The sequence below is a fragment of the Nelumbo lutea genome, chromosome 1, assembly GCF_056320005.1.
Source record: "Nelumbo lutea isolate HS-2025 chromosome 1, American lotus-T2T, whole genome shotgun sequence".
Taxonomy (NCBI): Eukaryota; Viridiplantae; Streptophyta; class Magnoliopsida; order Proteales; family Nelumbonaceae; genus Nelumbo; species Nelumbo lutea.
The window spans coordinates 116,788,363-116,804,872 of NC_142684.1; the positions used below are offsets into that span (position 1 = coordinate 116,788,363).

General features: G+C 37.6%; 1 protein-coding gene across 6 annotated transcripts in view; it reads right to left on the reverse strand.

Moving 5' to 3' along the window:
• The window catches only part of LOC148876989 (alpha-1,6-mannosyl-glycoprotein 2-beta-N-acetylglucosaminyltransferase), a 65,944-nt gene that overhangs the window by 14,042 nt on the left and 35,392 nt on the right, over positions 1–16,510 (reverse strand). For 3 of the 6 annotated variants that reach the window (XM_088979909.1, XM_088979892.1, XM_088979924.1), the window contains exons 11-12: positions 15,050–15,146; positions 10,367–10,460 (exon numbers count right to left, since the gene is read on the reverse strand). In XM_088979909.1, the coding sequence (XP_088836035.1) occupies positions 10,367–10,460; positions 15,050–15,146 (191 nt within the window). Of the gene's footprint in view, positions 1–10,366; positions 10,461–15,049; positions 15,150–16,510 lie in introns of all 6 variants that reach the window. The other 3 variants (XM_088979901.1, XM_088979885.1, XM_088979917.1) reach the window with 1 other exon arrangement.

Genomic DNA, 16,510 nt, shown 5'->3' on the forward strand with positions numbered 1-16,510 from the left:
AGTGGTCCCTGGGCCAAGCCACCTTGTAACACCCAGGGACTGTGGGCAGATGCAAGATTAGCCCATCAGGTATTGCCCTCAATGGTCTTACACTTAACCTCTCAGCCCATAATGATCAAACACTGCCCGACAAGAGAGGACCTCTCCCTCGGCTGCAAGGAACAGTGTTGCACTCTCTTCTTATATGGATCCCGGGAATTAAAACCTTTTGAAAACATTTTGGAAACCATAAAATTTATACTTTTATATCTCATATAAAATATATTTTGCAAAACAAATCTCAACGATTGAAATCGGCTGCCGATAGTCTTGGTTTCCATCAAAGAGAGTGCATCCCCGATCATTACCTTTGTCGGACAAAGGGGCTGATCCTGTCACTATGATCAACCACTCAGATGAATTCTCAGATTGTCCCAACATACCTAGGTTTTGACCCCCACTAAGGATCTCACTGATTGGTACATCAAAAACAGCCCAATCCGACACTAGTGTAGTATCATAATCGAGTCTAGGGGTCGGATGTAACTTTCCAGTTTTGCCCATTAATCTCCAAGGTCCAGAGCAATACTGAAAAATCTGGTCCGGCTCAAAGATTCAATTAATCCTACATTGCATGTGCCTTGGGTCTCACCCTGGCGGCTGAGACAAGCCACCCCAACCGACTTGGTGGCACATCAGTGTTAGTCTTATCAGAATAGGTCTCCTCAGACCGACCCACTGGCTGTGAACATTCTAAACTAACACAAATCTCGTTAAGTGTCCAGTTTAAGGGTATTACATAGAAACACACCACATGAGCATGAATCAAATATGTACTTTATTCATTTACAATAAACTCATAATGTACATTATTCTTATTGAAGCTAAGGGCATACAAAAACTATCTAACACAGGTATAAGGTGGGTATGGGTGATACAATTAAGTTCTGGACTGATCTTTGGTGGGGTAATTCAACCTTGGCCAATTTCTTCCCTCACCTCTTCAGCCTTACCTTAAACCAAGAAGCTCTCATTTCCCAGGTTTTTCCCTCTTCCTCCCTCATTCAACTGGAACCTAAATCTTAGAAGACCACTAAAGGATTTGGAACTTAGTGAAATCACTAGCTCCTTGCACACACTTAGAAAGGTATACCTCTCCCCAAATTCCCCTGACCTTCGCATCTGGACCCTTCACCCAGCAGGTAAGTTTTCAACCAAGTCTTGCTTCAAGGCTTTAGTTAAGGAAGAACAGACCTCTGATCAGTTCCCACTCAAGAGAGTCTGGTGCTCCCATTATCCCTCCCAGGATCTGCTTTCTTCTGTGGGAGGCCATCTTGAAGAGAATCAACACTTATGATCTTCTTCAGAAAAAGAACCTTGGAAGACCTTATTTCTCCCCTCATGTCTGCTGCTTCTGCCTTAAAGCTGGGGAACCTGCCAACCACATCCTGCTTCTCTGTGAGGAAACCAGAAAACTTTAGAATTTTTTCCTCACCCTATTTGAGCATAGTTGGGTCTTCCCAGAACACGTGGTTGATGTCTAGGACAATGGACAGGAAGAGGTTTAAGCAAAAGAGGGAAGACTGGCAATCTGCTGCACATGCTATATTTTGGCGTATTTGAGAAGAAAGAAATAACCGTGTGTTCAACTACAGAGCTAGAAACTTTGAGGAGCTCATTTCTATAATCTGCTATATATGCTTCCTGTTGACTTCCAGCTTAGAGCATTTTAGATGTTTGGCATCTCACTTCTGATTTTACAAGACTTTTCAAGGGAACCTTGCATCTGGTTGCAAGATGCTTGTTAAAAATTCTCTTAGATTGCTGATTGATTGCGCAGGATGGACTACTTACCACTTTTTTGGAATAGTATTTGCTACTACTATCCTATATCTGTGTTGATTTTTTTCCTGCCAGAGAGAGACAATTTGCTTCCTATTCAATGGGACAGATTATGCCTTGTGGAAGTTCCACTCCCAATTTTATGTTGAGGGTAGAGGGCTTTGGGGTGATGCTAAAGCACTCCAACAATGGAGATTTAACAATGCTATGATTGTCTCTTAGATCCCAGGTTCAGTTGAAGTTGACATTGTCATTCCCATGGGTATGAGACTGCATATAAGATGTATCAACATCTTGAGAAAGTTTATCAACAATCTAATATCTGAAGGCAATAGTAGATTGAAATTGGTATATTTTCGTACCATCAAGGAGACTAGAAGATTCAACAGTATTATGCAGGGTTTGTTAACTTATAGATTGAATATTGTTGGAATGTTTTGTATTCTGCTGAATTATGCAGGGTTAGCTTTATTTATTATGTTTTGTATTCTGCTGAGTTAGGGTCCGTTTGGACAAATTAAAGCAGTTTTTTCTTTTGTTCTTTATGCTGTAACTTAAGTAGGGGCATAAGGGTCCTTTCCCTTCTAATTATGGTCGCCCTATATATATTAATATAAACCGCGCCGCCAGCACTGTAGTTGAACTGTAGCAGACTCCAAATCTCTCTCCTCTTCTCTCCTCTCTTCCTCTTCTCTTCTCCTTCCTCTCTTCTCCTCTGTTCGGCTGTTAATATGGTATCAGAGCCAGGTTCGGCTAGGCCGATGAGCAGATCGAACAAGCTTCAACCTGCTGTCTTCTTCAACTGAGATCAAAAAAGCGCACAGCTACGACTGGTACAGATTTTTTTAGTGTTTTTTTCCTTTTCCTTGGTCGTGTACCAAGAAGAAACTATATGACTCCAAACTGCTGAATGTTTTCTGAGAAGCTGTGAGGTTTGAACCACTTTTTTTATGGATCATGTGATCCCATGTCTGAGAATTCAGATCTGTAGGTCGTGGATAACCTGATCTTGTAACCCTTGCGGTGTAACCATACTGGTTTATCACCTGTCTAGAAGTTTGTGAAGTGTGACTGCTAGGTCAGATCAGCTCTGAGACCACCCTAAAATCTTGCCTTTTTTGGACAATCTAGGCTGGTTTGTGGTCAGATTGTCCAGATTGCAGTGTGCATGTGGGCTTCATCCTTGGTGTTTCTAGGACTGTTTGTTTGGTGATAGGTGGGATTATAAGGTGTGTGTAAGGTCTGAATGGTGTTTGAATCATGTCCTCTGAGAATTCTGCAACTACAGGAATTTCAGGAGGTCAAAATGGAATGAGTAGGGGGATGGATATGAATTTCCCCATGGCTGTAATCCCCTTTGATGGACTGAACTATCTTGAATGGTCTAGGGGAATTAAACTTTATATTACTCCTAGAGGAAAATTTGGGTATATTAATGGTAATTCAATGAACCAAAGATTGGTAGTGCTGAACATGACAAATGGGACCAAGAAAATAGCATGGTGATGCCATGGCTCTTGGTTTCCATACTGCCACAAGTAAGGAAAACCTTTATGTGGGCTGAAACAGCTTGTGAAATATGGGAACAAGCAAAATCTACCTATTCAGAACAGAGGCACTATGCAAAAATATATCAATTACAAGCAGAATCCTCCACTTGCAAGCAAGGGGAGAGGAGTCTCTCGGTGTATTATTCAGACTTGACATCAATTTGGAAGGAACTGGATTATTATCAAAATGTGAATTGGAAGTGCGATGAGGATGCAAAGGCCTACAAATCACTTGTTTTCCAGCAATGGGTATTTGCCTTTCTTTTGGGGCTGAATCCTACATATGAATCCATGAGGGTAAAAATCTTAGGAAGTAAGAACTTACCTTTAGTCCAAGAAGTTTATGCCTTAGTTCAGTTTGAAGAGAGCAGAAGAAGTGTGATGAATGTACAGAAGGGGAACCGATTGCACTAGTTGTCCGAGGGGGTACAGGTTCAAATGTTGGAGGTTCTTTAAAAAGGAAGATTCACAGAAGATAGTGGATGACAAAAACAAACTTTGGTGCATTCACTGTCAAAAGTCCAGGCACACTAGAGACACATGTTGGGATCTTCATGGCAAGCCGAAATGGGCTCAGGAATTGAGTAAGAAGACTGATCCGAGTAAGAAGCCAACCCAGTAGAGTCAGAAGAAATATAACTCAGCAAAATGTGGCATCTCAAGAGATTAGTCCCATGGTACCCCAAGAACGACACTCTGGTTCTGAACCCAAGGAAGAGATCATCAACTCCTTTCGTGACCACTTGAAATTATATGGTAGGACACTTCGCCAAATAGATTCTAGCCCTACTCCTTCTACCTCCTTTGCATCTACATCAGGTAACATTGCCACTGCCTTCCATGTGACATCTCATGCATCTGATTCCCCTAGGATAATTGACTCTGGAGCCTCAAACCACATGACTGGTAAGTAAAATTTATTTCAGGCATATAACCTCCTCTCTGGGAGAGATAAGGTGAGACTGGCTGATGGGTCTTATTCCACCATAGCCGGTCAAGGAACCATCTCCCTTCCTCTTGGTCTTACCCTCTCTAATGTGTTGCATGTTCCTAAATTACCTATCAATTTACTTTCCATTAGTACTATTACTTATTCCTTGAATTGTTCAGTGACCTTCTTTCCTTCTTCATGTTTGTTTCAGGATTTGACCTCAGGGGAAACGATTGGTAGAGGAAGCATGGTGGATGGCCTCTACGTGTTGAAGAATAAAGCTAGTCTTGTGGCTACATAGTCTTTAAGTTCTTCTAGTGAGAGTCATGCCTACTTGTGGCATAATCGTCTTGGTCACCTTTCGTTTGAGTCTTTAAAACTTATGTTTTCTAAGTTGTTTAAGTCTTTGTTAGTTAGTAAATTGTAGTGTCATACGTGCCTATTGAGCAAACATTGTAGAAATTCCTTTCCTTTAAGAAATAAAAGATCAAAATTTCCTTTTCATATTGTCTATTCTGATGTTTGGGGCCCTATTTCTCTACCTATTGAGACTGGATATAAATATTCCATTACTTTGATCAATGACTACTCTAGATATACTTGGGTGTATCCTACGCGATCTAGAGATGAAGTGCCAAAGATTGTGAAAAACTTTTAACGAATGGTTTTCACTCAATTTCAAATTGAAATTCACATTTTCCAGTCGGACAATGCAAAAGAGTACTTCTATAGTGATCTCACAGAGTTCTTTGTTTCGTGTGGATCTCTTCAGCGAAGCTCTTGTGCCAAGACACCTCAACAAAACGGTGTTGTTGAATGGAAAAATCGGCATCTACTTGAGGTACCTCATGGTTTATTACTTCATATGAATGTTCCAAACATTTCTAGATGGATGTTATTATGTGTGCTGCATATATCATCAACCATATGCCATCTCGGTTACTAGAGTATAAGGCACCACATCAACTCTTGTTTCCTACAGCTCCGTTGTCCCCCATTCCAATGCGTGTCTTTGGGTGTCGTTGCTTCGTTCATGACTTGTCTCCTATTTACGGTAAACTCGATCCCCGTGCCACTCCTTGTGTTTTTCTTGGTTATCCGTTATCTCAAAAGGGTTACCGCCGCTATGATCTTGCTTCACGCAAGTACTATGTCTCCATGGATGTATCATTCTTTGAGAGTCAACCTTTCTTCTCGGTTTCTCCTCAGGGGGAGAGTAGGGTTGAGGAGAAACACACTCAGGTTCAACCACCTCCTCTTCTCAACCCTTCTCCATTTTGGGTCTTTCTTCGCCGCCATAAGAGCTAGTAGAGTTCAAGAGTCGTGGAACCTGAAACTATGCAACCAATATCATCTGACTCTCCAGAGGTAAATCCTCCTCATCAACCAGGTACACTTGTTCCCATTGATCCTCCTATTGTTAATGATCTTGATGTTCCTATTGCTAAGAGAAAGGGTGTTAGGTCTTGTACTACTAATCATCCTATCTCTCACTTTGTGTCCTATGGTCATATTTCACCTTCATACCATGCATTCATTTCCTCTATTGAGAGTGTCTCTATTCCTAAGAATGTGGCAGAAGCTTTATCCAAACCTGAATGGGCAGATGCAATGAAGAAAGAAATTAATGCCTTACACAAAAATGGTACCTAGGAGTTAGCGGATTTTCCTGAAGGGAATGAACCAGTGGGTTGCAAGTGGGTATTCACAATAAAGCATAGAGCTGGTGGTTTAGTAGAAAGATACAAAGCTAGATTGGTGGCCAAAGGGTTTACACAAGTGTATGGAGTAAACCATGCAAAGACCTTTGCTTCAGTAGCCAAGATGAATTCAATTAGAACCCTCCTCTCACTGGCAGCTAACCTTCATTGGGAACTTCACCAGTTGGATATCAAGAATGCATTCTTGAATGGTGACCTAGAGTAAGAGGTTAACATGACTCAACTTCCAAGTTTTTGTGCCAAATGTAGTGAGCAGAAGGTGTTCAAGTTAAAAAAATCTTTATATGGGTTGAAGCAATCACCTCGAGCCTGGTTTAGTAGGTTTCATTTAGCAATGCAACTGATGGGGTTCAAACAATGCCAGTCAAATCATACTTTATTTGTGAAAAAAGGTGAAGGAAAAATTGCAGCTTTAATTGTCTACGTTGATGACATAGTAATCATAGGAGACTGGAAGACTGAAATACAGAAGCTGAAGAAATTCCTAGCCACTCAATTTGAGGTGAAAGATCTAGGCCCCTTACGTTATTTTCTTGGAATTGAAGTTGCCCTCTCAAAAAGGGGCATCTTTATTTCCCAAAGAAAAATATATACTAGATCTATTAGAGGATACAGGCAAATTGGGAGTGAAACCAATTGATTCACCCATTGAACCCAACCATCAGCTAGGAGATAGTCAAGGGGAGTGTTTGAAATATGTAAAGAAGTTCCAAAGACTTGTAGGGAGACTCTTATATTTGTCTATGACCAGACCTGATATTGCCTATGCAGTGGGTGTTCTTAGTCAGTTCATGCATAATCCTAAGACAACTCACTTTGAAGCTGTAGAAAGAATCCTTAGATACCTCAAGAAGTTCCCAAGAACCGGTTTGCTTTTTTCTATAAACATGGGCATTTGAAAGTGGAGGTGTATACAGATGTTGATTGGGCAGGGGCAACCGATGGCAGAAAATTTACCAATGGGTATTGTACCTTTGTGGGAGGAAACCTAGTCACCTGGAGAAGTAAGAAGCAAAGTGTGGTGGCTAGATCCAGTGCTGAGGCAGAATACAGAGCCATGTCTCATGGAGTTGCTGAAATGATGTAGATAAAAAATTTGTTAGGAGAGTTGGGTTTTGCAGTTAACAAACCTATGTCACTCTACTATGACAACAAGGCTGCTATCAACATTTCTACTAACCCAATCCTCCATGATAGAACAAAACATATTGAAGTGGACAAGCATTTTATTAGAGAAAAACTTGTGAACGGAGAAGTGTGCACTCCTTATGTTAATTTAGAGGAACAAATAGCAAACATCTTCACCAAGGGCCTTCAACACGTGCAGCATAATAATTTGTGTGACAAGTTGGGCATGATTGACATCCATGTCCCAACTTGAGGGGGAATGTTGGAATGTTAGCTTTATTTATTATGTTTGTATTCTGCTGAGTTAGGGTCCATTTGGACAAATTAAAGCAGTGTTTTCTTTTGTTTTTTTATGTTGTAACTTAAGTAGGGGCATAAGAGTCCTTTCCCTTCTAATTATGGTTGCCCTATATATATATTAATATAAGTTAGCGCTGCCAGCACTGTAGCTGCTCTGTAGCAGACTCCAAACCTCTCTCTTCTCTTCTCTCCTCTCTTCCTCTTCTCCTTTGTTCGGCTATTAATAAATATGAATTGGTACATTTGGGAGAGGATCCTTCAACCTGTTGTGTGACGTTCATGAAACAATTTGATAGATGGAAGATTATGCATTTACTTCCTAATGCATCTGAGGCCTGACTATGAAGTTGTGCAGTCTAACATCCTTAGCAAAGTAACTTTTACCAGATTTGGATGCAATTCCTGTGGAGCTATTGAGAGAAGAAACCAAGATGGCTACTTAGATTACACTTGATGGGAAGAGAGATCCTAACATTAATGTTGTCTTCCTTGCAACCAAACCTAAGAACAAGAAAGATTTTTCTTGTGTTCAATGCCATGAATGCAAGGAATTTGGTCATGTGGTTTCACATTGTAAGAAGAAAACACTTGTACTTATTGTAAGCAATAGGGACATATTATCACCGAGTGTCCTACTCGTCCACCAAAGGGAGGTGTTTCCAATCAGAAGAAAGGACAACATAAGGCATATCAAAACTTTATTGAGAGTTAAGATGATCATCCACAGTAACTTCAATGTCTTCAAACGGGGACACTTCCAAGTGTTGTGATAGAAAAGAAGATTCGCCAGCTCATATCCTTGGCTATTTCCTCTGCCTTTTCTACTATCAGTCTGTCAGGTGAGTCTACTTACTTTTGTTCTTCACCCAGTCATCTATTGATAATCGACTTTGGTGCCTCTAACCACATGACAAGAGCTTCCTTTGGTCAGTCTCCTAAACCTCACTCCTCGAATAAATATGCTATAACTGCTAATGGTGAAAACCTTGATATCCTTGGTTGTGATGATCTTTTTCTGTCCACTTCTAAATCATCTAATTTTCACCTACCCAAAACCTTGTTTACTCCTAAACTTACAACCAATTTAATTTCAATTAGATGGCAATATTGTTTCTTTCTCACATGATAGTTGTTTGATATAGGATTGAAGAGGTGAAGGGGAAAGGGTGTGGGTTGGGTCGATAGTTTGCTCTAGAATTTGAGAAGTAGACTCCTTCCACATTTGATTCTTTTCTACTACTAGTTTTGCATCTACTAGTTGTGATAACGTGGGGCATTTGTGGCACATATGCCTTGGCCACCCTCATGCTAAGAAATTGGACTATTTATTTTCTTCTAATTGTTTACTCTCTTCTATTACTTCCTTTAATGATATTAATAAATCTTGCATTACTTGAATAAGAGTCATGTTTAAACTTTTCTTACTAAACATGCAAGTGTGCCCTTTCAGTTAATATATAGTGATGTTTGGTCGTCTGCAGTTATTTATATTGTCTTTTATTGTCTTGTTCTCTTCATTGTACCCTGGGAGCACTATTGTATCATATACCTTGTACACTAGACCATTTGTACTCTGTAAATATACAGGATAGAATGGTCCTTTCATTCTTTTAGCATAAATATACTTTTCTGGAGATTCTACTCCTTCCTCTTTGGGAGTCCCATCTTCCAGCCACCAACATCAGCAGAGATTTTCTCTACCTGGCCAAAGTTCAGAGGAAGTATGAGAACTAAAATTGTCTGGAGCTGCACTCCCTTTGCAGTTTGCTGATCTCTGTGGTGGGAAAGGAATAGGAGGCTCTTTGAAGGAAAGGAAAGAGGTATTGAAGTGATTGTGGCTTCAGTAGGCAAACTCATCACAAACTGGATCATCTCCCATGAAGAATTTGAGCAAATCAGTCCTTCAGACTTTGCTGAGAATTTTTGGGACATTCTTGAGATTCAAACTTGTAATGTGAACCAGTTCATTCTGGACTGAAATTTATAATGTATATTTTTTCTTCTTTGATGTGGAGTGTTATCTTGACACTTAACAGTTTGTACCTGTTTTTCTTTTAATAAAATTTTTCTTCTTTACTCTTCAAAAAAAAAAAAAAAGACCCCCCTCCCTCCCTGACAATTTTAAGTTGCATATCTTCCAATTGGGTCATTTACAGAGTGTCCTTGAATGACCAAGTTCATCATCATCAGCTAAGCCTTGTCCTAACCATACGAGATCAGCTGCATGAATCTTGTTCCACCATTCTGTTCTATTAAGTGTCGTATCCATCGTTAAACTATGGGCCCTTAAAATAATTTTTTACTACTTCAACCCATGTTTTTTGTCTGTCCCTAGCTCTTCTAGCCCCTTGTGGCCTAAAACACTTTGCCATGTGTGCAAAATAACTCACTTTAAAGGTAAGCTTTGTATTAAAAAATAAAAACTTTTAACAGTTAATATAATATGAAAACTATCAATACATAGAGGGAATATTGCAGATACGGGCTGAAAAGTTGAATATGTGGTCAATCCAGTGGGTCCATCTAATAGATGGTTTGGATTGGCTGCAAGATTCCTCTACACAGTAGAAAATTGGTTGGTTCGTACAGAAGCTTCCTACATGACCCAACTAGTAAACCTCTTTCTTATATATTGTTGCTTTATTCTTTTGAGTGTTTTATCTTTTTAGGGATTTGCATTTTACAAAAATGATATGACAGCACAACCTTTATCTTTTTCAGATTGCATATTGAGCTAAGTTTGGCCCAACCCAAGTTGCAACCTAAAACATTTTAAATAACTTGTATGATAGCACAAAATGCTCTAACAAATAAAGTCACTGACAAGTCAATTTCAATAACTGAACAGAGTTCTTCCAATTTAATTAAAAATAACAACATTGTAGTAACTAGCAAGTTATAAATCGAAATGCTACCTTGTACAATATATTTGTGTATGAGGACGTAAGAAATTAGGAACTTTTACAAAAGCCTCAAAATTTGTAGGTGCAAGAGGTGCATCATTTGGCCCTACATGGAAGAAAAGATCCGTCTGAGAATACCAGAAAAGGGAACTCAACAATCAGTCAATCAGATTATTGTTAAAAAAGGTAGACAGAAAAGACACAAAGGAAGAAAAGACTTAATATGTTGAAAACATAGCTCATTAAAAAATCCCACTAATTATAAGCAACAATGTGACCAATCAGATCAAAAAGATGCTATGGTAATACAGAGAACACATAAGTGATAACAGTGTGGAAAGAATTATCAAGCAGAAATCCTACAAAATAACTCTGATGTCTTATCATAGTTTTCTCTTTATTATAGATAGGAAAAGCATTACCTAATTAAGGATATGTACTTAGATACACACGGAATTAACCTTTTTTTTTTGTTTTTTTTTTTCAAATTTTGGTTTTTGGAGAGTTAAAAAAGGGTGGGTCCCGACACTTCTATTAAAAAAAGTGTTTCGGGACCCAAAAGACACGATACGATACGATACACCCGACAACCAATGTTAGAAGTTAGAGCACCTATGGGAGAGACATCAGATTTTACAGTTACAATGGGTCCTCACCAAGGTTCAACACTAAGCCCCGATTAAAGTGATAAGTAGGATTCAGGAGCTTCAACACAACTTTCTTTGGGAAGTGGAGAGGAAAAAAAAATCACTTCGTAAATTGGAAGGTGATTTGTAAGCCCAAGAAAGAAGGTGGTTTGGAGCAGGATTGTTTATGGGCTTCCATCATCCGAAGCAAATATAGGAGTGACAATGGTTGGGGCAACAATGTGAATCTCAACAGGTTTTCCTAGCTAATCCTTGGAAAGGTTTTGTCCAAACCTTCTTTCTTAAACATGCTCCATCCTTTACTCTTCAGTTTAGGAGAGAATCTAATGACTTGGAATCCATTGAAGTTTCTTCTCAAATTCAGTCGCTTTGAAGTCTACCTTTATCCTTCTCATCCAAACAAACTCATTTGGTCATTAACTTCCCAAGGTTGCTTTATTAAATCCTTTTTTTACTGTCTCATAGCCAATTCCTTGTCTAAAGCTTTTCCGAGAAGAATTTGGCTTCCAGTTGTTCCTTTAAAAGTCTCGTTTATTTGGGAGGCTTCTTAAGGTCATATTAATAGAGGTGACATCATTCCAAAAGAAAAGAAAAGGCCAACTTTATGTGTCATCCCATGTTTGCATTATGTGGTTCAGGGATGATGACTCTATAAGTCGTCTCCTTATTAACTGAGAGGCCACTAGATACTTGTGGCAATTATTTCTGGACTAGTTCAAGAGTGGCGGTTTTTATTGGGTCCTTCCTAATTCTATTTCATAATTCATCCTTCAATGGCCTGCCTGTAAGCTTGGTCTTAGAGGAATTTTTTTTGGAAGGCTACTATTCATGCTGTCATGTGGTGCATTTGAGAGGATCTTAACAGAAGAATCTTTGAGAATAATGCATCTCCTTTAGATGATCATAAAAATAGAATTCTGCAACATATTTTTCGTTGGATGCCCTCTTGCAAGTACTTTGAAGTGGTGAGCTATGGTGATTTGGATAGGAACCTTTCTGTGGTCTAGAATTCATAACCAGGGGATCTTCAATATTTCCCAAATCTCAATGCTAGGCAAAATGCAGATTTCATTCTTATGTTTGATGGCAATTGCAGATCAAGTACAAGTCACAGAGGGGCTGCTGGCATAGGTGGTCTGATTCTCAATTCTGTTGGTAATGTGATTGGGCTTTTAGCAGGCCTGTTGGGATCACTGATGCCTTTGAAGCTGAAGTTAGAGCCCTGATGGTTGGTCTGAGAGCTTCCAAGCCTATATCGGCTAGACCGCTTGCAATTCAAGGTGATTCTAGGAATGTTATTGGATAGGCATCCAGCATGGACCTTGGCCCTTGGAGACTTGTTCACTTCCTACATGAGATTCATGACCTTTCCAGCCTCCTTGAACGGCTCTTTTAGATGGATCAAATCTAGGGTGGATAGGGTTCTGTATAGTGCAAATACATAGCCTATGTAATTCTTGATGTCATTAGAGGCTTTTTGTTTCTTGGTTGTACATCCCCCCCCCTTTTTCTTGCCTTGAAATGAATCTTTTCTAAAAGAAAAGATTCCAATGCTTAGCCCTTATTTATTTGCACTAGTCATAGATGAATTGACTGAACATATTCAGAAGGAAGCCCCATGTTGCATAATTGTGTGATGATGACGTCGTTTTAATTGATGAAACTAATGAAAGATTACATGCAAAATTAAGCATATGGACAGATGCCTTAGAAATGAGAGATTTTAAAATGAGGACTAAAACAAAAATCATCGTACACTTCGGCTTGGAGACTAAGATATAACTCAAGGTCACTTTTTCCGGTACTTTGGTTTGATCATTCATAACAAGGGAGAGATTGAGGAGGATGTTGATAATTCATAAGAAAATACCACTTAGATTAAAAGGAAATTTCAACAAAACACTTTTAAGGCCAGCCCATATGGAGCGAAGTGTTGGCACTCAAGAACATGTCCAAAAAAATTAATGTCGCAGAAATGTGCATGCTGAAATGGATGAGTGGAAAAACTAGAAAGGATAGGATCATAAATGAAGTCACTGGAACTTGGAAGGAACTTAGGAGTAGCTTCAATAGGTGATAAAATGAGAGAAAGTAGACTAAGGAGAAGGATAGTAGCTTCAATCGGGCCAGACCGGCTCAAAATTGTGTCGGGCCGTGGGCAGCACGGCCCGATTTACACCTCTATCCAGATGTGTTAACGAATGCCAAAAACATTAATCCACACCAGGCTTTTATGAGCTAATCAAGAGTGTGTTGTCTAGTCTCAAACATCACATTTTGCACCTGGTTACTTGCATGGGGTATTGAATAGATAGATAGATAGATAGATAGATAAAGAGAGAGAGATTTAGGGACAAACTATGTGGGACTTTAATTTTGTGGGTTGTTCATGATTTCTATGAACGGTAGGTTATTATGCTTTAGGCAAGGTGACATTTGAGGCATTTTCCTTACAGTCCTCTTTTTCCTAATGACTAACTTCATCAAAAAGGAACCAAGGAACCAATACAGGTTTTTCTCACTTGTGTAAGATATTAGCAGTCTTGATTTCCAATTATTCCATACAGCTACATAAGCCTATTTTCATCTCATTGATTCTTTTGTGAATGACATTTTCACTGGATTTTCTACATATTTCATAAAACGTACCTCTGGTTGTTCCCTTTCTACTTATATAATCTCACATATGACATTTTCACAGTATTTCCATCATAGTACCTTTGACTGTGTCCAGTTATCTCCTTTTTTTTTATGAATGTTCAGTTTTCTCCTTTCTACTTATCTCTTTCATCTGACCCCCATATTGTATATATGAAACCACATGTCAACTTCAATTCCTTGCAGTAATACTCAACTATGATTTATCACAACCAATTAGGGTCTACAGAAGAGAAACCACAAGGCATGGGTCCATAATTTATTTTGTTTTGTATATTATTTTATATTTTTGTCCTTGTAAATAAGAATTCAAATATCAGTTTTTCCATGTGAAACACCAATACCTATTTAAAGTTCAAAATTAATTTCTGTACCTTAACATGACATTTTGTGTGGTTATACTTCTTGTGCACCCATCTGTGAATGGGGTTTGTTCCTCTAATACATAAAATAATAAAACAGAATATAGATATAGCTTGGCTGATACCTTAACCAAGCAAGGGGTAAATAGAGAACAGTTATTTTGGGTCCCTTTAAATGAAATGTAGAAGGTATGTGAAAAAGAAAACATAGAGTTCATTGCCTTTCTATTAAGGGATGCTGGACCATTCTTTTATTCATTCCTAACAAAATTTAAAGTTATCCATAAAAAAAAAAGAACAAAAATATAGATATGAGGTCTAAAAGAAAGGAAATTTCCTTCTTTTTGGAAACTTCGGGTCAAAAATAATATAAATATAAAAAAGCCATTACACAATGTTGGTCCCAGCTATCTAGGGTCTTGGGAGGGGACAGGACTGGGTACATGAGACCAAAATTTATTACCAAATGAAAACAAAATATAGTAGCATATGAGCTAGCATTCTATTAGTTTATAAAATATCCTTTTTGATCAGTTGGTTCACACATAATATTTCTACTCTTTTCTGTGGTTTCATGGCAACTGCTTCTTCCAGTGCCAAAATTCCAGGGAAACTATAGACCAGTTCACAACCAAGAAATCCTAGTATCATCAATGTCAACAGATATTCTAGGTGACCTTGCCCATAAGTTGGGCTCATATCATTGACTTGATAGGGTCAGGGTATTAAGGAACATTCTAGATGCAATTGGTTGGGTCTCCATGCAAGATATAGCATTGTTCACAACCTCACCCCTATCAATTCAGTAGTCATAATGGAGGCCCTGGTGGATACTGATCAGACGTATAAACAGAGATAATTGTATCATCAACGGCAAGGTCTTGAGCTCCTTACAAGTACACCACGTAGATACTGGGTTGGCAGTGGAGCATATGGACTCGGAGTTCAACAAAACAGAAGACTCAAAATGAAACCAAAAATATGCCAATTCTGATAACAGATAAAGAAGAAAGAGAGGAGTTTCTTACCACAGTAATAAGTAGTCAGAACACGAGCATCAGGTGCATAGGTTCTTATCTCACTAGACATGTTGCGGATGGAGTTATATTGATCCAGATTTAGAGGCTGCTAGAAAGTAAGTTGTACAAGTAAGCTGAATGGCAAAATTTTATGACATCAGCAGGCAACAGATTCAAACAATAGGGATAACCCAAAAATGAGAAATAATTGGAAACAATGCCAGACATATTTAAATTCAATTTTCAGACTTCTATAATGGGTGGTGTGACTATTACTTTTAGTGTTTTAAAAGTGCAAGCAAGGTTCAAAGTATCAGAAACGCCAAGTGTATCGGAAAGGCAATTTTAAAAGACTCATCGGGATATGCATATGTACAGAGAAAAACTAAGATACACATAGATACGCTTCGAAACACTATAAATACTTTAATAAGTCCTAAAAATACATCAACAACACTAAATATAAGACCTCAATGAGGTGTATATACATTAAATTAATATATTTTAATGGTTTTATGAAGAAATACATTATAGCTAATTATAATTTCATTAAAAATCCCATGCTTAACTATAACTTATAAATTATAATTCTTAAGTTTTAATGTTTTATGGGATGGGAAAAACCCAACTCTCCTATCCAACCATAAAACATGCATTGGCACAACTTCTATGTGAAAATATAATTAATATATTTATTATTTAAATAATTATTATTTATTATTCATTTCCAAAAATTATAAAAAATAAACATATGATAGATCATCCATGGAATTATAATATATTCTATCATTGTGATGAAATAATAAAATATAATTAATTAATTATTTATTTTTTAATTCTAAAAATATAAAAATAAAAAGATAATTCTTAAAGAAGAAATTTCAATTGGTCTATGCATATGATAGATCATCCATAGAATTATAATATATTCAATTGTTGTGATCAAATGATAAAATATAATTACTTATTATTTATTATTAATTCTAAAAATATAAAAAAATAATAAAGAAATTTCAATTGCTCTATGGATATGATAGATAAATCTATAGATCTAAAACATATTTAGTCTTTATAAGCAAAGAAAAAATTAGATCTTCAAATTTTTTGTTAATTTATATTTTCCCGAAATATCTTCATGAAATTTCCATAAATTTACTGATAACACAAAAAAAAAATTATGATTTTGAATGTATGAAATGTAGATCAACATAAATTTAAACATTCAAGAAAAAAAAAGAAATCGCAAGATATTATAAAAAAATAAAAAATTTTACCGACTTTTGCCATATTTTTTCAAAATTTGAAAACTCTTAAAAAAAATTAACGATTCGCACTTGTTTCTTACAAACTTTTGCAAATATAGCACTCTAGGAATGAAGTTTGGAGTTTTAGAGTTCATTTAGGGGGTGAAAGAAGGCTTATTTCGGGGAAAAGAAGCTTGCTTTCCCCCTTTAATTTTTTTTAGTTTTT